This window comes from Mesoplodon bidens, assembly GCF_964165515.1.
Source record: "Mesoplodon bidens genome assembly, chromosome: 14".
In the NCBI taxonomy this organism is placed as follows: Eukaryota; Metazoa; Chordata; class Mammalia; order Artiodactyla; family Ziphiidae; genus Mesoplodon; species Mesoplodon bidens.
This window is the reverse complement of record NC_138170.1, coordinates 10027141-10050701: the sequence shown is the minus strand read 5'-3', so window position 1 is coordinate 10050701 and position 23561 is coordinate 10027141. Positions and strand designations below refer to the sequence as shown.

At 47.3% G+C, this 23561-nt stretch overlaps 1 protein-coding gene across 4 annotated transcripts in view; it reads left to right on the top strand.

Annotated features, from left to right (window-relative positions):
- ST3GAL5 (ST3 beta-galactoside alpha-2,3-sialyltransferase 5) overlaps window positions 1-23561 on the top strand; it is a 48126-nt gene that overhangs the window by 10853 nt on the left and 13712 nt on the right. For 3 of the 4 annotated variants that reach the window (XM_081254676.1, XM_081254679.1, XM_081254677.1), the window contains exons 2-3: window positions 12751-12874; window positions 16163-16274. In XM_081254676.1, the coding sequence (XP_081110802.1) occupies window positions 12751-12874; window positions 16163-16274 (236 nt within the window). Of the gene's footprint in view, window positions 1-7978; window positions 8265-12750; window positions 12875-16162; window positions 16275-23561 lie in introns of those variants that run through there. The other variant, XM_081254678.1, reaches the window with a different exon arrangement.

The following is a 23561-nucleotide window of genomic DNA, read 5'->3' as shown; positions in this document are numbered from 1 at the left end:
TGTACAGCATGTTGACTTGATACACTTGTATGTTGCCAAATGATTACCACCATAGCCTTGGCTAAAACATCCATTACTGCACATAATTATCTTTTTTTTTTTTGTGGTGAGAACATTTAAGATCTATTCTCTTAGCAACTTTCAAGTATGCAATACAGTATTATTAACTATGATCACCATGCTGTGCATTAGATCCCCAGAACTTATTCTTATAACTGGGCACTGACACCTCCCCATTTCTCCCACCACCACCCCCACCCCCGGCCCCTGTTAACTACCACTCTCCTCTCTGTTTCTATGAGTTAGGCTTTTTTAGATTCCACATATAAGTGATGTTCCAGTTGCTCTTTTATTTCCTTGGTGGTGGGTGGGACAATCATCTATCTCCCTCCCTCACCCTTCCTCACCTTACACACACAGTGATTCTTGTTTGAAAAAGGATTCCTGTCCCTGTTCTCTGTATGCCGGGTGTGCCCTGGAGACTGTACAAACAACCAATGATTGTGATATCTGGACGCATGGAAGGATCTGGTCTTCATGTCTGCCTCCTGTTAGGATCTTGCTGAGTTTGGGTTAGCTTTTCTGTGGGGATCTGGGTCCAGGCTGCTGACCAGTGCATTCATTTATTCATTGGTTCATTCGTTCAAGTATTTAAGTGCCTTTTACATGCTCGGCACTGTTTTAGGTTCTGAGGATACAGCAGTGAACAACATTGACAGTCTAGGAATCTTCTGTTGTAGTGGGGAGAGCAGACAGTAGGCAAATATGTACGAGTCGTAATGAGTGTATGAGGTAAAGTAAAGCAGGAAAGTGAATCACAGGGCTTAGGGTGAGAATGCAGTGCTACAGAGGGTGATCAAGGAGGCGACTTTTTTTTTTTTTTTTTTTGCGGTACGCGGGCCTCTCACCGTTGTGGCCTCTCCCGTTGCGGAGCACAGGCTCCGGACATGCAGTCTCAGCGGCCATGGCTCACGGGCCCAGCCGCTCCGCGGCATGTGGGATCTTCCCGGACCGGGGCACGAACCCGTGTCCCCTGCATCGGCAGGCGGACTCTCAACCACTGCGCCACCTGGGAAGTCCAAGGAGGCGACTTCTGAATAAAAACCAGGATAAAGATGGTGTGGGAGGGAGCCTTCTGGAAGAGGGGCAGAGGGAACCACCAGTGAAGACCCTGAAGTGGAAGTGGGGATGGCCTCCCCACCCCTTGAGGAACAGCAGGAGGCCTGCTAGGCTGAAGCAGAGAGAAGAGGAGAGTGATGAGGAGAGTGCGGGGACGGGGAGAGGGCTCCAGGTTTGACACTGCAACAGTCGATGTCCTGTTAATATCTTTTGTCACTTCAGTAAAACCTTGGAGAAATACCATCTGCAGTTGCGGGCATGTTCTCATTTTGGAAAATGTTTACATACTGTGAGGGCTCAGTTAATTGCCTTTAACAATTTTAAACATATAAAAAGCAGGCGATTGAATGATAGTCATCATTTATTCTCCGCATTGGAGCTATACCAGTTGATTAGAAGTAGATTAAAAAGCATACCTCAGAATCATCTTGCAGTTGCTTGCATCTTGGTAGGTGGTCAAAATTAGTAGAGTGTAGACTACATATCCGCAGAGCAACACTTTTATTTCCTTTCTCAGTAGACAGGTCCTCATAATTTTGTGCAGTTTGCAGGAGGATCTGAAAATCTTTAGGCTAAAATGTGTTGTTGATCACAGCTGTGAGAAGCATGCTGGAGAGCAAGGTTTCATAAAGGGCCATACCCACATAACTCGGGGGAGCTTGCTTAAAATGCACATTTGGTGTCCTCACCTGGTCCTGCCAGGTGGGAAATTCTGGGGATGAGATCTGGGAACCTGCATACGTTACAGCAGCAAGTGGTTGTTGTGCGTGGTCAGGTTGGAGAACCGCAGGCTGAGACGGGTGGAGGCATTGATCGATTAAATTGAACAAATATTAGAAGCTTTGGGGAGATGACTGAGCGTGATCTCAGCATCAGTGCTCTCACCAGCACTTTTGTTGTGGTTTTGACATCATGGGTGAAATCTCACATTGCTAAAATAGAAATGAGGCACTGCCTACCCAGCAGAAATAGGAAGGTCCCATAGAGCAGAGGTTTGCACCCTTTGCTGGTGGGCGTGGACTGAGATGGTTAAGGTGATCTGCTTGAGTTGCATGGATCCAGGAGTGAAAGCTGTTCTTCCTCCCCCATGCACACCTGTGCACCCGCCTCAGCAGGCTGGTGTGTGAATGCAGGGCTGTGCCTGCCAGTTGGTTCCTGTTCCATTGTACGCATGAGAACACGACCACATATCTTGCTGAATCAGGATTTCGTGAGCTTATGCAACCCAAACCAAATCTAGAAAAAGATTGGATACTGAAGGTCAAGTAACATCAGTTTTTAGCCCACAGTCTTTGATTTTCAGTTTTTGCATTGTTTAATTACCTGCAATACTTTAAAACATACAGCAGGGCTTCCCTGGTGGCGCAGTGGTTGAGAGTCCGCCTGCCGATGCAGGGGACACGGGTTCGTGCCCCTATCCCGGAAGATCCCACATGCCGCGCAGCGGCTGGGCCCGCGAGCCATGGCCGCGGAGCCTGTGTGTCCGGAGCCTGTGCTCCGCAACGGGAGAGGCCACAGCAGTGAGAGGCCCGCGTACAGCAAAAAAAAAAAAAAAAAAAAAAAAAAAAAAAAAAAAAAAAAAAAAAAACATACAGCAGTATTGAGATTTTAATATATATAGTGACTTTATCCCAATGGGTAAAGTCGGGGGCGATTTTGCCCTCCAGGGGATGTTTGGCAAGGTCAGAAGACATTGTTGGTTGTCACAACTGGGAGAGAGGGGCAAGGACCAGAGATCCTAGCAGCATCTAGTGGGTGGAGGCCAGGGGTGCTGTGAAACATCCCACAAGGCACAAGACAGCCTCTTTGCCTCCTACAACGAAGAGTTGCCCAGCCCCAAACGTGAGTAGTGCCGAGGCAGAGAAAGCCTGCAAGCGATCAACTCCATGCCTCTTATCTGTGTTATATGTTAGGATTCTAAGTGAGTGTTCCTGTTTAAAACACAAAAAGAGGCTTCCCTGGTGGCGCAGTGGTGGAGAGTCCACCTGCCGATGCAGGGGACGCGGGTTCGTGCCCCGGTCCGGGAGGATCCCACAGGCCGCGGAGCAGCTGGGCCCGTGAGCCATGGCCGCTGAGCCTGCGCGTCCGGAGCCTGTGCTCCGCAATGGGAGAGGCCGCGACGGTGAGAGGCCCGCGTACCGCAAAAAACAAAAACAAAAACAAAAAAACAAAAAAAAACACAAAAAGAGTTCCACGGCTGAAACTGGTTTGAAATTAGCCACCTAGATTACATGAGGATGCCGGTCAGCTTGGGTGGACAGGGAGCACAGGTCACCAACACTCTGAGCCCCAGGTAAGGCCCTGGCTGGTGTGCTCTTGAACTTTCCCAACTAGACCATCTTCCCCCCGCCACTTCTCCTTCCTGTTGGCTGGGGGCAGAAGAAAGGTTAGTTTAGAACTTCACCCTGACCCACTGCTTCCCAGCTTCTGGGCCCTAGCCCCGTGGCTTTTGTGATAGTACCTGTGGGTGGGCTTTGGGGAGGCCACACCGAGTCTGTGTCTGTGCTGGATGTCAGGCACCACACTTGTGAACAGCCTCCTTTCCTGAAGCCCTCCCCACGCCGTTGGAGTTACGTTCCTATTGTCATTTCCCTGGACCTCGGGTTTCTAGAAAGCGGGGACTTAATCCATTTCATCTTGGCATTCCCACAGAGCATGTTGGAGGAACCGATGAAATTAGAAGTCACCCTTTTTTCTGTGTACAGTGGGGGCACCCACGTTACTTTTTTAGGTTAAAGCGATCCAAAGTGCATTTTGTTTTAGGAGCTGTTGTGTTCCTTTCTTAAATAGTTGAATTTCCGGAGTGTTACGGAACCCAGGCTTGGCACTGTTACAGCAGAGTCACAGATTTTACTTAAGGTTTCCTTTTGTGATTTCCAGCAGTACCTTCTGTGCTTCTTCCTCACCTCTCCAACCCCTAGAAGGCTCTGCCTTTTGTTCTTCCCCTTGGAGATCTAACCTCTTTAGAACAGCCTTAATGGTTCCTTTATCTAAATAGCCCCAGGCCCTTATCTCGGCTGTGGCTGGCCCTGCTGCTGCTTCAGAGATTCCCTCTCTCCCCTTCGTTACTGGCAGAATCCTAATTTTGTGTGGAAGCAGCCTGCCCGGTTTGTGAAAAGCTCCTGGCCAGCTTTGCGGCTGGGGGTAGTCACGTGATGCAGGTCTGGCTAACAAGATAGAATTGGAAGCTGGTCAGGGATTTCCGGGGAAGTTTTTCGTTTCCTGATGGAGGTGCCTCCCCTTCCTCTCTGGCTCATCCCTCTTCTTCCTGCTTGGAGTTTAGAGCAGAGGCTAGTGGGACTCGGACAGCTTTGCAGAGCCACTGCGCCTGTTCTGTAAGGAAAACACACCCGGGGAGTTCCCTGGCGGTCTAGTGGTTAGGACTCCAAGCATCCACTGCAGGGGGTACGGGTTTGATCCCTGGTTGCGGGGGTGGGGGGAACTAAGATCCCGCATGCCTTGCGGCATGGCCAAAAAAAAAGAAGAAAAAAAAAAGAGACACCCCCAGTTGGCTGAAAGCCTTGGCTGGCACCCAGGTTTCTGTTACGTGCGACCAAGTGCACCCCTGACTGATACTCCAGCTCAGATCCCTCCCCAGGGCTCCACGCTGGCATTTACCAGCCTAACGGCCCACTGGCATTGGGGGCACACGTGGCGAGGGCACACGTCCTCCTTGTGGCCTCCCTGACACTTGAGCTCTCCTCCCGCCTGCCGGCTTGCCACATCTGACCTGCCTCAAGCCCTGTCTGTTCTGCAGCTGGAAGGCCTTCCTGCCCACCTGGCCACAGCATGGGGCTGGGGCACAGGCTCTGCGCCTCTGGCTCTCCCCCTCCACCACGTCCCTGCTGCTTCCCCGGCGACTCTCTTCCACATCTCGTGACCCCCCTGGATAACATCCTCAAGGGCTTCTCAGGATCGTCCGTGACCTTCCGCCATCGTCCATACGTTGACTCTGCTGACCTGCTGACCGGTCTTAGGTCGTGTCCTCTAGAAGCAGAGCCTGGAACAGGAACTGTGGTCTCAGCTGCTTCCCCAGGGAGCTCTGGAGCTTGACTTGCTCTCCAGGGTCATCCCAGGCCTTTTGTCCCCCTGTCAGTCGGTCGTTGGCTGGGGACAGAGGGCAGATCCTCAGAGAAGGGGGCAGCAGTCAACACTCACAGCCGAGATGCGGCACCAGCCCCGGGGTGTCCGACGAGACCACAGTATTGCCCTTAGCTCCTGCCTGCGCCCACACCCCCGGCCATACTTTCACAGCTGTACCTGGTCACTCGCTCTCCGGACTCCCCAGGCCTCTGCTTTGCTCGTTCCTGCTGCCCACGGGGTGGGTCTCCCCTCCTCACCCAGCCCCCTCTGCCCCTGCTGTAGCTGGCTGTGTCATCCTTGGCCCTGGGAGATGTTTAATCTCTGCGCACTCCGAAGCCGTCTCGCCCTGAGGCAGGCTTTCCGGCATGTCTCCTGTCCTCCTTTATCAAGTCCAGTTCTTCATCTAAAACATAAAATCCAAGCATGATTTGAGTGACTTTCTTCTCCACTTCCCCGTGGATGGCGTGTGACTTGTACCAGTCGAGGTTCACAGGAGAGAAGTTAATCACTCTCGGACCTGCCAAGAAAGGCTGGCTGGAGGGATGGGCGTTCTGGCGAGTCCAGCTGCATCCTGGGCATCTTTGTCTAGTTATTTATCATCTCAAGTTCATCACCTCATCATCACTAAACTACAAAAATTGACTTCCAATCCTATTTCTTTCCATAACCGGGACCCAGACTGATCTTTGCCTACTTCTTTTTGGCGCTAGTCTGCATCATTTCTTTTTTTCTTTTTTTGCGGTACGCGGGCCTCTCACTGTTGTGGCCCCTCCCGTTGCGGAGCACAGGCCCCGGACGCGCAGGCTCAGCGGCCATGGCTCACGGGCCCAGCCGCTCCGCGGCATGTGGAATCTTCCCGGACCGGGGCACGAACCCGTGTCCCCCGCATCGGCAGGCGGACTCTCAACCTCTGCGCCACCAAGGAAGCCCTTCATCATTTCTTGATCGATCTCTGTCCTTATCCCATCCTCTTCCTCACCAGGATGGGCCTCAGGCGCCCTTTCCACCCGAGCGTCCAGTGTCCTGCCCCGCTGTCCCCGGACAGCCTAGCGTCAAGCTTCCGTCTCTCTTGCTGTGAAGTCCTTCTCAAGACACCTTCCACCTTGAAGGGCATGCTCTTTCGGCTGCCGTGTTAATATCTAAGCTGTACCTGCTCGTCTTCCCAGATTGTCCACTCCAGCTGTGTCGGGTTTTTTACTGTTTTGTCAGTTTCAGGTTTTTGTTTCTAATAATTTGTGCTTTGGTGTGCCTATATGATTAAAAAAATAAAGAACCAAAAAACCCTTCACATACAGGCATACCCACCTAATTCCAATATCTACCCTTCCTAAGTACCCCCAGGTGGAAGGCCGTGGACTTGGACATGGATAGATGTTGGTTGGAAATTTCAGCTCCCTACTTGTCTGTGTGTGACCTTCGGCAGGTTAAATGCAGATAGCAATTCAAAAAAGCAGGTGTTTGGTTTTTTTTAATATGGATTGATTGATGTGGCTGCATCGGGTCTTAGTTGCGGCACGTGGGATCTTCGTTGTGGCACGCGGGCTTCTCTGTAGTTGTGGTGCGAGGGCTCCAGAGCGGGTGGGCTCAGTAGTCGTGGCGTGCAGGCTTAGTTGCCCCGTGGCATGTGGGATCTTAGTTCCCTGACCAGGGATCGAACCTGCATCCCCTGCATTGGAAGGTGGATTCTTAACCACTGGACCACCAGGGAAGTCCCCAAAGAAGGTGTTTTTTGGATTTAATGATATCGTGTGTAGGCTTATTCCTCCCAATAAATATTAATGTCCTACCCTCTCTTGCACCAGTAACTAGCTAGCTGTACAGTTAATCTGACAGTTTGTCATGTACTGCTTTGCAGCGTCTGTTGTATTCTTATCTTGGATGGTTAATTCTTTTCTTTTTTCTTTTTTTGTGGTACGCGGGCCTCTCACTGCTGTGGCCTCTTCTGTTGCAGAGCACAGGCTCCGGACGCGCAGGCTCAGTGGCCATGGCTCACGGGCCCAGCCGCTCCGCGGCACGTGGGATCCTCCCAGAACGGGGCACGAACCCGTGTCCCCTGCATTGGCAGGCGGACTCTCAACCACTGCGCCACCAGGGAAGCCCCTAAGGTTAATTCTTAATTTGAAAATGTTAGTGCCAGTTCTACAAGTGGACTGAAGGCCTGGACCTTGCCTTAGTATTTCTTCATTAGGGCGTTAATAAGAATGATTTCTTCATCGGGTATACAAGCATTTGAGAAGCATCTGTTACAGTTTTACACGTGAGTAGAAATATATAATTTTGAAAGCCAGGCCTTTTCTGCATAGAAAGGGTTAGTGGAGGCTCTTCCTCTGGCAGTCTGAATGAAAGGAGGGACACATTTATGAGCCTTGGGATCCTAGCACTTAGAAGGAGGTGGTAGGGGACGAGCTGCCCGTGAAGGAAATGGAGAAGCAGGGCCAGGAGAGTGCCACGGGACAGATGGTGATGGCTTGCCAACACGTCCTTGGAGGAATGCCTGAAACCAGCATCACCTCTGAAATCTCATAAGAATCTTGAGTATTTATTCAGTAAATATGTATTAGTTGCCTATTGTGTGCCCCTTACCATCCTAGGCACTGGGAACTCGGTGGTGAGCAAAACAAAGACCCCTGCTTTCATGGAATCTACATTCTGGTGGGGAAGCCAAGAGACAGATGTATATTAAAAAGACAAAAATTATGTGTAACGTGTCTCATGATGCTAAACATTTTAATTGAACTTTTAATTGCAACCCATCCTCCACCAAACAGCACATTAAAGACAAAAGCAATGAATGGACACAGTGCAGATGGTGCACAGATGAGCAGGACTAGAAATAAGTAAACCCCGGGTTCTCCGAGGGAGCATCTTAAGGCCACCCAGCCGTACATCAATTGCACGTGTGTGAAGATGACTCTGCCTGGCCCTCCTTTTGTCGTGTTGAATCCAAATGGTCCCTTCTAGATTGGAAGAAGACATTCCAACCCAAGTAGGAGGATTCAGTGACTTCACGGGAAATCAGATTCTCCTACCTTGAGTAGGGGCACCCTAGAACATGGTTATAGGTATATATACATAATTTTTACAGACCTTTTTTCTTGCAGTATCTTTCTGTGCCAATAAACGTATGGACCGAATACCTTGAGTGCTTCTCAGACTTGAACGTTCATATGAATCCTGTGATTCAGCAGATGGAGGGGGCAGTGCTGAGACTCTGCATGTCTCACGTGCTCCCAGCTGCCGCTGAGGCTGTGGTCACAGATTCCACTTCATGTAGCAAAGGCTTTAACAACTGCAGCGTATGCTAAGTGGTTTGCAGCATAATTTACCGCTAATTTCCCTGTTGCTGCACGTTAGATGTTTCAGTAGAGTTTACACTTTACTCTTTGCTCTTAGAATTGCTGTTAACATTCAGTTTTAGTTTTAATCTTAAATATCATTGGGAAAGTACACTTGATGGGGGGAGTTTATCTTGTTTGATAACAGACCATAGGCGAGTCATGCACATTCCGTTCCATGTGGAATGTTTCTTAAGGGCCTGCTGTGTGCCAAGCCCTATCCTAGGTGTTAGGATTACAAAGATGAGCAGAGCCCCGGCCCTGCAGCTCAGTCCTCCAGGTGCTTGCAGAAAGGCAGAGGAGACCCAAAATGTACGCAGAACATTTCAGTTCATGGTGGTAAACAGAGATGGGGAAGTGCCCAGGGACGGTTATGGCGTTGAAAATGATCTTCGCAGAGAAGGAGAAGGGTTTAAGGATGAAAGGAGACACTTCACCAGGCAGATCGTTGCGGGGAGGATTCCCACCAGGATTCCAGACTGAGCGTGCATCTGTGCAAAGGCATGGAGGCAACAATGTGGCACATCCAGGCTTCTAACAGTACTTCTTTGTGGCTAGAGTGTCACAGACAAGTTTGTCACCTGAAGTCATAGCACCTGAGATGAGCTGGGAGCCACTAAGCAGATACATATTTTAGAAAGATGGCTTTGAAGGGACAAAATTGAGACAGGGGAGTCTGGGTAAGGGACCTCCACTAAGAGAATGCCCGTGGGCCCGGGAAGTTCAAGAAGGTATGATTGAGAGGCCCTGGGGACTGATTGGGCCTGGGGCTGCCAGGGAGAAGTCTGGGGCCGACCTGCGGGTTTGGGCTTGGATGACTGAGTGGATGGTACAGCTACCAAGTGATGTGAGAAAAGATTCTGCTTTGTGATTTTGTTTGAGAAGAAGATAGCAGGCGGGTCGTTAGCTAGACAGGTCTGAGCTGGGTGAGAGGCCTGCACAGGGAGATGGATTTGGGGTCTGATCCCTTGAGGAGGTGAGTAAAAGGCAAGTGGTGAACCTTGTAGTGAATATATGTGAGCGAGGAGGAAATGGTGCTGAGGGTGGGAACCGGGACCCTCGAGTCCTGCACCGTGTGTAGGGGAGTTTACCATTGCAGAGGTCGGGAGGGAAACGTGGTTCTAAGGCACCCGGCATGGCGCGCAGACCGAGTGAAGGAGCCGCTGGGCCGTCACGGTGGGGAGGAGAGGCCGGTGAAGGAAGCTGGACGTTTAGAAAGGGGTTGGGGAGAGAGAGACTGCCCGGGACCTGACTGGGTGAGCGCAGGAGGGGCTTCGGGAGGACGCTGCCTCTCCAGAGATCCCCAGGAAGGGACATGGATAGGACCGAAGCCAGGCCCCTGATAGGGCTGGAGCGGAAACCTGTGGCCAGAAATGAGAGTGCCTAAAGGATGCAGATGTCTTAACGCCCTGTCAGATAGCTGTATAAAATGCCTGTCAGTTCCCTCTCTGTGTAACAGTAGCAACAGCCAGCACCGAGGTAGTGCTTCTTATGTGCAACCACCATTCCCACTTGAATCCTGGGAGGTAGGTAATATTGGACCCATTTTCCAGATGAGGAAACTGAGCTACAAGAGTTAGAGTCAGTTGCCCCAGACTTCTCAGGTGGCAGGTGGAGGAGCTGAGCCTAGGGGTCTCTCCTGAGATCCCCTCCAGTGTGATAGGAAAAACAAAACAAAAACACAACTGTCTATTTCCTTTCTTTTGTTTCTCTCTCTCTCTCTCTTTTTTTTTTTTTTTTTTTTTGAGCCTTTGAATGATGCGGGCATGTGTTGTGTAGCAGTAGTGGTGAGAAGAGGAAGGAGTCCAGGACTGTAGACCCTCCTCTCACCTCCAGAGCCTCTTCCTGTTTGGTTCCACTTTCCTAAAAGTAGCAGAAGAGAGTCATCTGATGTCCCAGTCCGTATCCAGCAGGAAACCAGAAACCACAGAGAGATGAAAGGCTGCCCCCTCCCTTTGCCTTAGAGTTTTCCACCCAGACGGCACACAATCACAGTTCCTCAGGAAGCTGGGTGGCACAAGAGAGAGTCTGGGAATGCAGTTTGCAGGCTTGCAGCCTGAGTGTCAGAGCAGATGAGAAAGAGGGGTCAGAGTACAGCCCAGAGCCCACAGCGCCGTCCAGTGCGCCAGCCGTGGGCAAGGGTGGGATCCCGGTTCCAATACCACCGTCTGCTTTGTTCTCGGGAGGTCCACGTGGGTGTGAAGTGTCATTCTGGTCATAAAAACACGGGCATCGTAGAATCTTCCTTTTAATAGATGCCCGGGTCATAGGCAGCCCCCTAGGACCCACCGCTTGGCTGACTGTGCATCTAAGTAACCACGAGGTTGTGGTGATTGAAAACCTTCCAGGGTCTCAGTTGATCTCGCTTCTCCTTTAAGAATTCAGTAGATTCTTCAGCAGAGGTTTACTAGTGAGGCCCTTGGCTCAGTTTTTTGAAACTACTCAAAAGGAGTGATGCAAGTCTATGAAAATTCTTGTACTCTAGTGTTACACAGTTAAAATTGCAGTTGAGGGAGAGTGTTTACAGTAGCAAGCAATCAAATACTTGGATGTCAATTTGATAAAAGATTTTTTTTTCAAAGAAAATGGCACAGCACTAATGGGGGAAATGAAGTGAATAATGAGATATAACTTCCTCCTGGCTTCAAGACTAAGTATAGTAAAGACATTATTTCTTGAATTAATATGTAAATATCATAACGCAATCGGTGCCTATATTAGCTGGGATTTAATTAACAGTTGCTTCAACAAGATGGAGGTTTATTTCTCCGTCATGTAAGAGTCCAGAGGCAGGCAGTCTAAGGTGGATTGGCAGCTCTGTCCTTGGGGTGGTCCAGGGACCCGGGCCCCTTCTCTCTTGTTGCTTCTCCATCCCTTGGGTGACATGCTATGTGGTCCAAAGTGGCTCATCAAGCGTCAGTATTTCAGCCAGCAGGAAGGGAGATAAAGGAGAAAAGGGCGTATGCCAAGGAAAGCACGCTGAAAGTTCTCTGGGTCACTTTTGCTTGTGTCCCATTGACTAGAACTTAGTCACAAGGCTGTACTTAGCTCCAAGGGTGGCTGAGAAATGTAGTCTTTATTCTGAGGCCATGTGCCCAGCTAAAAATCCAGAGGAGAGAGGAAGGGGAAAACTGATATGAGGGGAGATGTTTTGATTTCTACTACAATACCCCTTGTAATATTGCTTAAAAATTGAAATTTTGAGAATAAAATTAATTCAAAAGAATAAGTAGGCATGCATACCAGAGAACATATGTATTTTTTAAAGAAAACCTCTTTTAAAGTTGCCATTAAAATTTTTTTTAATTGCCATGTTTTCTTTTTCTTTTTTCTTAGTGTAACCCTCTTCCTGTTTTTTAATATACCACTTTCTTTTTAAACTTTTATTATAGAAAATTTCAAATAGTTTTGAGAATTGTATAGTGAGCCCCATGTACCCATTGCCCAGATACTATAGCAGTTTAAAGCTCAACTTGTGTCAGCTATTCCCACAAACGCTTATCCCCTTCCTGGTAGTTTTTGAAGCAGATTTCATTTCTCCTGTTTCATCTGTAAATAGTTCCATAAGTATATCTAATTGTTAAAGACTCAACAAAAATTAGACTTTTACTTTTGGGATAGTTGTAGAGTCACATGCAGTTGTAAGAAATAACACAGATTACTCACTTTCCCCCCAATGGTAGCATCTTGCAAAACCGTAGAATAGCACAACTGGGATATTGACGGGTACGCTCAAGATACAGAATATTTCCATCCCCAAAAGGACCCCTCCTCTTGCCCTTTCATAGCCACTGCACCACCCCCTCCCTAACCCCTGATACCTAATCTGTTTACATTTCTGTAATTTTGTCATTTCAAGAATATTATATAAATGGAATCCTGCAACATGTAACCTTTTAGTATTGGCTCAGCATAATTGCCTCGAGATTCATCCAATTGCGTGTATCAGTCGGTTGCTCCTTTTTTTGGCTGAGTAGTATTTCATGGTATGGCTATACCACATCAAAGCTCTTTAGGAAATTCCCTAGCGGTCCAGTGGTTAGGACTTGGCGCTTTCACTGCCAAGGGCCCAGGTTCAGTCCCTGGTCAGGGAACTAAGATCCCGCAAGCTGCACAGAGAGGCCAGGAAAAAAAAAAAAAAAGCTCTTTAAAAGCATAATCTGCTGAACTCACTTTCCTCTTTCCCTTCTCCTGCCCTCTCCTCTCTTCACAGCAATGCCAAGCCAGTACAACCGTGTGAAGCTGAAAAGCGATTGCTCGCGGCCCTCCCTGCAATGGTACACCCGTGCTCAGAACAAGATGAGAAGACCCAGCTTGTTGTTAAAAGACATCCTCAAGTAAGCACGAGCCCTCGGGCCGCAAGACACCTCTGATTTGGATCAACTGGGTAGAACTGGGGGAAAAATTCAGTGAGAGCCCTGAAGATGGCTCTCATCCACGGTCACACTTGTGCAGGGATCATTTAAAGGCACATCTGAGTCAAGGCTCAGGGCACAGGTGCCGTGGGCTCCTGCATCAGGCTGTGCTTCGTGGCAGCATAGCGCCAGCCAGGGAGCCTCCAGGCCCCACAGCTTCCAGTGCACAGCCCTTCCAGCTGCTATCCCCTTTGCCTTCGCTATTTCCAGTGAATCTAAAAATACAGTTAATTAAAGTCCCCTACAGGCATTTGAATAACATTGAATATCAAACACTAAAAAGGATGAGAGGGGTACCAGCCAGGTCACCTGTACATCCTAGTAAGAGATAGAATTGTTTTTTTGTTTTTTTTAATATTTTATTATATTTATTTATTTAATTTTGGCCACTCGGCAAGGCTTGTGGGATCTCAGTTCCCCGACCGAGGATTGAACCCAGGCCACTGCAGTGAAAGCGCCAAATCCTAACCACTAGACCACCAGGGAACTCCCGAGATAGAACTGTTAAAGGAGGAACTCGTCAGTTTTACTTGGTACCAGCCAAACTAGGTGGTAAACTACCCTTCCTTTCATGCCGACAGGTAGAAATCCAGCCCTGAAATCTAGCCTCCCATCTCATGTTACTAATTTGGGAGGTGTAGAAGGGGAAAGGTGGGAAAGGAAATGTATGTTAATAAACACTCAGATCATTTTCCATCTCCTTTTGTCATCAACCAGTAATTATCGAGGCCCCCATATGCCTGGCACCATGCTGGGTGCTGGCCACACGGGAGATAGACCTGGGCCCCGTGCTGCTTACAGTGTGGCTGAGACAGACTGGCAACCAGGAAGTACAGAACAACGGAATCAGTGCTGTAGATTCTGGGCCTGCTTTTAACTTTTTCTTCCTTCCTTTTTTTTTTTCTTTTCTGGCCACACTGCACGGCTTGCGGGATCGTAGTTCCCTGACCAGGGATTGAACCCGTGCTCCCTGCATTTAAAGCTCGGAGTCCTAACCACTGGACCGCCAGGGAATTCCCCCTTTTTTTTCTTTTATAATCAAAATAAGGGAATTATGAATGCACTGAATATAATACCTTTTCTGGGGCTGGAGAAAAGAATAGGTCATACTGCATTCACAAGATTCAAAAGGTATTAAAGGTACTCAGTAAAACATCTTCTCATCCCTGCCCCCCACATTTCCTCTTTCCACTTAAAGACGACCAATAGGGGCTTCCCTGGTGGCGCAGTGGTTGAGAGTCCGCCTGCCGATGCAGGGGACATGGGTTCGTGCCCCAGTCCGGGAAGATCCCACATGCCGCGGAGCGTCTGGGCCCGTGAGCCATGGCCGCTGAGCCTGCGCGTCCGGAGCCTGTGCTCCACAGCGGGAGAGGCCACAGCAGTGAGAGCCCCACGTACTGCAAAAAAAAAAAAAAAAAAGATGACCAATATTAGCAGTCTTGTGTATGTAAGAAATACTGTGTGTGTGTATTCCCCTCCCCCGACCCTCTCTTTTTTATGCAAATGGTTGCATCCCATTCACTTAGCATTGTATTTGATCCCAGGGAAGAATTAAGATGCTTGTCCAAGTTTTCATGGTAGAGTCTATTGAAATGAGAATCAAGAAGTCTTGAAAACACTTCCTAGCAATACTTTCTTGCAACATAATCCTCAAATATTAAGAACTATTTGGCATCTATTGTGTATGGTATACTATGCTAAATGCTATATATATATATATATTTTTTTTAAGTTTTAAAAATTTATTTATTTATGGCTGCGTTGGGTCTTCGTTGCTGTGTGCAGGCTTTCTCTAGTTGCGGCGAGTGAGGGCTACTCTTTGTTAAGGTGCGTGGGCTTCTCATTGCAGTGGCTTCCCTTATTGCGGAGCACGGGCTCTAGGCACGTGGGCTTCAGTAATCGTGGCACACAGGGTCAGTAGTTGTGGCTCAGGGGCTTAGTTGCTCCACGGCATGTGGGATCTTCCCGGACCAGGGCTTGAACCCGTGTCCCCTGCGTTGGCAGGTGGATTCTTAACCACTGTGCCACCAGGGAAGCCCTAGATGCTATAGTTTTTAAAGTGCCCTTTTCTTTAGAATATGTTTTCCCCTTAAGGTTATTCCTTGACGTCATTTTTTCAATAACGCAACTTATTTAAAGTACTGGTTCTTAAACTTGATTTAAACTTTTTTTTAACCTTTATTTTGCCAGTATCACTTGGGGAGCTTATTAAAAATGAGATTTCTAGAACCAGGACTAGACTCAGTTCTTTTCTCCTAGTGTGTGTGTGTGCGTGCACACATGTGTTTTAAACTGTAGAATAGTTTGAATTTATCAGATCTTTAAAAATAGTTTTCATAGGTGGTCTTAAAGGTGACTGGTGTTACTGTCTTAACTCAGCCTCATTTCTGAGTAGAATTGTTTAGAAGAAGAATAAGAATAATAAGTAGATTGTTTATTTTGTTTTCCTTTTTTTTTTTTTTAAGAACTCACTGTATTTTCTCCTAATTTTTTTATTGTGGTAAAATAACATAACATAGAATTTATTTATTTATTTATTTGGTCACACCGGGCCTTCGTTGCGGCAGGTGGGCTCCTTAGTTGTGGCTCACCGCTCCTCAGTTGTGGCACGTGGGCTCCTTAGTTGTAGCGTGAACTCTTAATGCAGCATGCATGTGAGATATAGTTCCCTGACCAGGGATTGAACCCAGGCCCCCTGCATTGGGAGCACAGAATCTTAACCACTGCGCCACCAGGGAAGTCCCAAGACTGACTTTTTTTTTTTTTTCAATTGAGGCAAGGAATATGACTTTATTCCGAAAGCCAGGCATCTGAGAAGATGGCAGACTAAAGTCTCAAAATAGCCATCTTCAGGACTGACTATTTTAAAGTGGTAAAAAATTAAAGCTGAGATTCTATAGTTCAAAATTTATTACTTAGTTTTTTTTTAAGTCCAGTAATCTATATTGTGATTCAGATTTTATTGCGGTACCTTTGCAGAAAAAAGTTTTTTCTATATTTGCTTATAACAAAGACAGTCATAAATGACTAATTTATCTTGTTAGAAAAATAAGAAATGCTGCCTTAAGTTAGGAGGTCATCTTAAAGACTGTACTTTTATGCTGAGTGGCAGGCAGACTCTATTTGGGTTAGGTTTTCAGTTATTTCACATGATCTCTCTGGATTATCACAGGACGACATCATTATATGTAATTGATTTTTTTTTTCTAGGTGTACATTGCTTGTGTTTGGAGTGTGGATCCTTTATATCCTCAAGTTAAATTATACTACTGAAGAATGTGACATGAAAAAAATGCATTATGTGGACCCCAACCGCATAAAGGTTAGATATTCCATCAGTGTGGTTTCAATTAGAATATTTCCGAGTGTACGCTTAAATAGTAATCTTGTCTCTCAAGTGTTATAAATAAATGTTCATGAAAGTTATAAGCAGAAGGGAAAACACTTAACCTTAGCGCTTCAAAACACACCCACCTAACACTCACTGTTCTTCTCCCATTTACTGGAGCCGTGGGGTGAGGTGAGGTCCATTTGACCCTGTAGGGCACCTGTCCTGGAGTTAATACACCATGATGCTACCAGCGTACCTGTTCTTAAAGCAGATCAGGAAGAAATTCTTTTAGTATCTTTTGTCATTTCTGTGTTTTATTTTTCGTTTTATGATTTCCCAGTGTATTTCAAGATTTTTCCTTCAACGTGTATTTATTTTTTTTAATCAATTGACCTATTAAATCTTGATTTCACTGATGGTTTGAGTTGTAAATTATCTGATACTGTTCAGCCTTGGACAAAAGGCAGATGATTTTAAGTAAAGCAGCATGGTAATAATGATAACCGACACGTATGGGTGCTTTACATATATTATCTCATTGAGTGATCATCATGACTGAGAGATATCCCAGGGTTCTCTGCATCTTACAGATGATGGCCTGGGAGGTTAAGCTGCCGGCCCAAGTTCACACCTAGTTTAGTTAACTAGTTTAGTTCACCTAGTTTAGTATATACTGTGTAGCTGTTCTGAAAATGCTTTAGCAATAGAAACTCACTTAACCCTCATAACTGTCCTGGGGCTACAGCTACTGTTATTATCCCCACGTCATAGATGAGGGTAGGGAAGAACCTTACGTAACCTGTCGAAGGTTATCTCAGCAAGTAAGTGGTGGTGTGAAGGCTTGGACCCAGCAGTGTGGTTTCAGAGTTCAGTCACCTGATGACCCTGCTCTCTGCTGGGGTAGGAAGCGTCCACAGAGAGGAAGCCAGAAGTTATAGGTGGCACGATGCAGAGGAGAAAGCTTAAACTTCTGACCTGGATTCAAATCTAAACGCCACTTCGTAACAGTGAGACCTGAGGCAAGTGACTGAATCGTTGGGAGTCCCAGTTTCCTCAACTGTGAGGTGTAGACAACAACGTCTGTGCAATGGGGTGGTCATCAAAGTCCAGTAAGATAGTATGCACAGGGCTTCCCTGGTGGCGCGGTGGTTGAGAGTCTGCCTGCCGATGCAGGGGACATGGGTTCGTGCCCCGGTCCAGGAAGATCCCACGTGCCGCGGAGCGGCTGGGCCCGTGAGCCATGGCCGCTGAGCCTGCGCGTCCGGAGCCTGTGCTCCGCAACGGGAGAGGCCACAACAGTGAGAGGCCCGCGTACTGCAAAAACAAAACAAAACAAAACCAAAAAACCAAAAAACAAAAAGATAGTATGCACAAAGCTCCTTTCCTAGTCCTGATTTTTATTCACGTGTTTCTATTCTGTATACGCTTTGAAGTACCTCACATTTTTCATAGTACAGACAGGTATAAACATGTAAATGAAAGGAGTGTATTGTAGTTACTAAATGCACAGGTTGGCCCGTGCAGAAACCCCGTGTCTCAGGGGTCTTGCCGATCACGGGGCCTTCCTCCCCGGCTGTTTCTGTCCCTCAGATGTTGGCCGACTCGGTTCGTCTCGGCCGCATTAGCCTCTCTGCTCTGCTGGAGCAGGATGTGGTCCCGCATCATCCGCCCGGGCTTTCCCTCCCGAACGGCTGGGCTTGCAGACATTCCCAAATCCCTTTCAATTCCAAGGCCTTCCACAGTTCGCTTGGATAAACTCTGCAGACAACCTGTCTCTGTTTTTTGTCTCCTGGAAAAACCCTGAAATGCTGACACTTGATACTGTGATATACGATGACCGGCATCTGTGAACTCGTCCCTTTGCTACACTTCCCCACGTTCTCTGTGCGTCCCCTCTGTCCTGTCCATTTCATTCATCAGGCCGTTGACCTTCTGACCAACAGCAGAGATCACTGCCCTCGAGTCTGGGCTAACTGAGGAGAGCTGTGAGCTCTCTGTGCAAGTACACTGTGTGCACTTGTGAGATGGATGGAGAAGATGTGGTTTGGTAACACCTTGGGTGAAATCAACTGAGTGGTTTTCGTGCCTGGCCAGCGCTGTCTGCGTCAACTGTGCTGTGACTGCCTACAGCTGTTATCTTTTCAGCTACATCAATAGGCCAGTGGTGGTCTGCTCGAACCTGCCGTGTTCAGACAAGTGCTCTTGTCATTATGGCTCTTTAAGTTTCCCCTAAGGAATTCTAGTGACTTTAAAAATTTTTTTGGCCACACCTCGTGGCTTGCGGGATCTTAGTTCCTCAACCAAGGATGGAACCCGGGCCCCCAGCAGTGAAAGCGCCAAGCCCTAACCACTGGATCGCCAGGGAATTCCCTAGTGATTTCTGAGAAGGACCAGAGAAGAGATTCTAGACCTTGTCCCCGAGGAACCTTTGAAGGGATGGGAACATCTGCATAGAGAAGACCAGTGCAGGACACATGGCAGCTGCTGCCAACAAGCCAGAGGCCTGGCCCGGGGGAGAGCCAGCCTGCCCTGGTGGCCTCACTGGAAGAACTTTGGGTCAAGGGTGACAGCCAAGCTGAAAGGAGAAGGGTTTGATGGTCCACGACGTCCAAAGATGGAAAAAATGAGCTGCCTTTGTGGTGAACCTCTGGAGGTCTTTGACCAAAGCCAGGATAACTATTTTGGGGTAGAACTCAGGCATCAGACAGTTGGTGGCTCAGGGGCCTTCTGACCCCTTCTAGCCCTGGAATTCCGTGGTTCACTGCAGTCGTCTAGCACCTGGCTGGAAAGTGTAGGCTGGTTTCGTAACCTGGGTTTTTCCTGTTCTGAATGCAGGCACGTGACACCACTAGTCCCCACTCAGTGACGTTCAAACTGAACCTCAGTGGTCTTTGAAGCTCCTCTGAAACTTGCCAGATTCCATCTGGTATTATGAATGTTTGTGTAAGCATTTCATTGTCCCATCTAAAGTATGTTATTTGAGAAGCGGGGCTGTGCTTATAAAAATATATAGTTTCTAGGATTCTGGAAAAAGGAATAATGATCCAGGGTTGCCCTTGAAATCCTCTGTTCTCTCCATTGCCCCAGTTCAGTGTCTCCTTACCCTCCTTTCTGCATTCAGGCATGCTCATTATGGCGGAAGTAGTATTTCTAATAACTGAATTTGACACGTTGCTTCCTTGCTTCAAACTCTTGGATTTCTCTCCTTTACCTTCAGGAGATTATCGACACTCTTTAGTCTGGCCTGTAGGGCTCTTCATGACTTGGTCCCTGCCGATCTCTTCAGCCCCCTTTTGTTACCGCGACCTTCGCAGCCCTGCCTGTATCAGGCGCACGAACCCCCTCACAGGTCCTTGGTGAGCTTCCTTATCCCTCATTATGGTGTTGATCCGATAACTAATGATGTTGACCATCTTTTCATGTACTCATTGGCCATTTGTAGGTCTTCTAAGGAGAAATGTCTATTCAGATTCTTTGCCCAATTTTTAATTGGGCTGTCTTTTTATTATTGAGTTGTTTAAGTGTTCTCTGTTTATTCTGGATACCAGTTCCTTATCAGATGTATGATTTGCAACTATTTTTTTCCCATTCTGTGGGTGGTCTTTTTACTTTTTTTGATGGTATCATTTTTAGCACACAAGTTTCTAATTTTGATGAAGTCCAGTTTATCTACTTTTCATTTTGTTCCATGTGCTTTTGATGTCATGTCTAAGAAACCATTGCCTAATGTTTTCTTCTAGAAGTTTTCTAGTTGTAGCTCTTATATGTAGGCCTTTGATCCATTTTTGAGCTACTTTTTATATATGGTGTGAAGTCAGGGTCCAGCTTCATTCTTTTGCTTGTGGCTTTCCAGTTGTCCCAGCATCTTTGTTGAACACTTTTCTCTGTGTTTGCTGCGTTGTGTTTTTTTAAAATTTATTTTATTGAAGTAGAGTTGATTTACAATATTGTGTTAATTTCTGCTGTATGGCAAAGTGATTCAATTTTATATATTTTATATATACACACACACACATGCACACACACGCATATATTCTTTTTCATTCTTTTTCCTATTTTCCATTATGGTTTATCACAGGATATTGAATATAGTTCCCTGTGCTCTACAGTAGGACCTTGTTGTTGTTTATCCATTCTCTCTATAATAGTTTGTATTTGCTGCATTCTTTCTTCTCTGCCTGGAGCCCTTCCTTTGCCTCTCTGTTAATCATCTTTTACATCAAATCTCAGCTCGGGGGTTCCTTTTTCTAAGATCCTTCTCTCTTGTCTTCTAGGAGCCCCCCTCATACCTTAATCTTGACAGTTACCACTGTGGTACTTTAACTGTTTTGTCTTCCCCACTTGTCCTCCAGGCAAGCCCTTGGGAGATAGGGATTGTGGGATAACATTTTACATTAACGAATATGTACTTATACGTATTGAACTCCAGAGGGAGGAGAGAGATTACTCAAACCTCAGCACGGTGTCTCATCTTTGAACTCAGATTGTACAGAAAATCCACAGTTAAATTTTAACAGGCAATTCTTTGAGGACTTTCAGTTAGGTACATTAAGTTTAATATCCCTTTGAGGAATAGGACAGATACCTCCTATCCAACTCTTCATATCCCCCGGTAAACACTCTCCTTTCTCTTTCCCCCTAAACCATGGCATGTGAGTCCCCCCGCTTTAGGCTGGTGGGACCAGTTTTAAACCTAAGTTCACTGCTGGGCCAGTAACAGCCTCTCATGGGTGCTAGTGCCCTGTCCCGACTGGCTCCAGTAAGGATTCCTAACTCATCTCTGATGGGGGGATGGAAGGACCTGACGAGTGGGATCAGCCTCCCAAGCCCCACTGCCCGCGTGGAGGAGGGGTGATGGCTGCCTGAACGCAGGACACTAAGGTTCCCGAAGAGGAAGGAGCAGGAAGTGGAGACCCAGGAGGTAGCCCACGGTGACCGCCACATCAACCCGTTTCTGAAAGACTTCTAAAAGAGCATTATTTTTTCCAATTAGAAAGTCCCCCGTAATGGTGCGGAAAGGAGGAGGAATGGGGGCACGGTGAAGTCAAACAGGTTTGTGCAAGTCTCCATTCAGAAATTAATAAAGTAGAAAGTGAAAGCCTGCTCTAACCGTGATGGAAGGAGGGGTGTCTTTTATTCTAGTGCTTGAGACTTTTTTTTAAAAATGTAGCTTTTTAGCACTCTTGACTCTGTCAAATTGCCCTGCTTTTTCACAGTGGTCGTGACAGCGTGTGCAGAAAGCACATGTCTCAGCGGGCTTTGCAAAGTAGAGGAACAGCAAGAGCTAGATACTGCTGAGCATTTGGGGTGGGGAGTAGCAGGAAATGAGACTGCAAATGAGACAGGACCAGAGCGTGAGAGGCCTTGAGGGCCACACTGAGCAGTTCCTAACTTTGATATCTGGTCACACATCCCTAAACAAGAAGAGGAATCCTCTCTCAGGTCCCCAGAATAGAGGGACTAGCCAGGAAGCCGGCTGGTGGGAAGGGCTGGGAGTTGGTGTTCAGTATGAGCTCTCGACAGAGAAACCCTGTCTCCAGGCTTCGGTGGAGACTGAGCCTTACTGCCAAGAGAGTTTGGACGCATCTGAATGGTTGTGACTGTGTGTTAGCAGAAGAGGGTCTCAGAGTCGTGAGAGCGGGGCCCTGCGAGCTTTGTTGATGACATTCAACAACTTGCAAGGTCAACAGCCCTGTTGGACTCTGAACACCTGGTTGCATTCTGCCTGTATGTATACAGCGGAAGTGTGGCCATGTTTGCTGTGGGTTTTCTATTTTCTATTTAAAGATGTCCCGGAACGTGCCATTTGTGGAAAAAAAAGACGAACAGTGGTCTCTGCAGGGATGCTTGGATAGTGTGAGTGTGGTGCAGCTGTGAAATTGCCCTTAAAAGACGTGTGAAGAGAGACAAGAGCACATTCACATCAATTGAGGTTCAGACCTCATGGTAGCACCAGTTTGAACTTGGCCTTCTCTCAGGAACTAAAGACCACACATGGCCCTGGGGACTGCATCCTGGGCTGTGTGGTTCATCATGGCCAAGTTTACGTCTTCACTGTGACTCCATAGACCTACACTCACGTATCCAAAGTAAGCAGAGTAGGACTCCCCTGGCAGCCCAGTGGTTAAGACTCTGCATTCCCAGTGCAGGGGGCACAGGTTCGATCCTAGGTCGGGCAACTAAGATCCTGCAAGCAGTGCAGTGTGGCCAAAAAAAAAAAAGTAAGCAGAGTAACCCTGGGCTGAGTTAAATCAGTCCAGACATTCGCGCTTCCAAACCGATCCCTTTCTCTCCTGGGTGCTGCTGTTGCTTTTCCCAGACCATCCTTCAGTGGTCTCATAGAGGTGAGGAAAATGAAGGCTTGAAAAGCCTTAAAGTTCATGCTTTAACCAAGTTTACACTACTGATAAAGAGATCTGAAACCGGGTCTAGATCCAGATCATCTGATTGTTTGCTTCTTAACCGTGTATTGTGGTAAAATATACATACCATAAGACTTTCACCTTTTAAGCATCCAATTGGAGGAGTGTTAGTAACTTTACAGTTAAATTTACGCCGTCACCACAATCCTATTTAGAACATTTCATCACACAAGTTAGTTCCCTCTCACCCCTTCTGTGGTCAAACGCTACCCTCAACTACCAGCCCGAGGCAACCATTGACCGGTTGAGATTTTACTGTGCTAATTCTCTCTGTGACTTGTTCATTCAGATTTTTCTGCTTTTAACCAGGTAACAGTTATAGACAGCTAACTCATGGAAGTTAAACCAGAGTTTACACACGTGGAAATGAAAGTGTCGTTGCATAACTCATACCCTCGGTTCATGTGGTCCGTGGCAGAGTTGGGCTCCTACCCAGGTCCAGTCAGCTCCAGGCCCCAAACTTTCCTTCATCCCAAATGCTGTGCCCTGTCCTGGGTTTAAATCAATAAATAAAAGAAAACATTGCCCTTTACTAAGAATTATGCCAGTTACCTATATTTCTGAGGAGGATTGTCCTAAAAAATTATGGGGTAGAAATGAAAATGGAGATTTTTACTGAGGGAAATTCATTTTTTAATATCCTTCAGGGAATTCTCACACTGTGGTTTTCCATGGCACATCGCCACATCAGTGACAGCTGAAACTGCCTGATGTCTGTTTATTCTCAATTGTGGGCAGCCAGCAAGCTCAGCCTTGAAGCCTTTCAAAAAATGAAGCTCTTGTGTCCATGCCTCGATTTGGGGGAAGAGGGGTTCCTGTATCTTTGAGGAGGTCACCAGTCCTCTGGTTCCCAGTG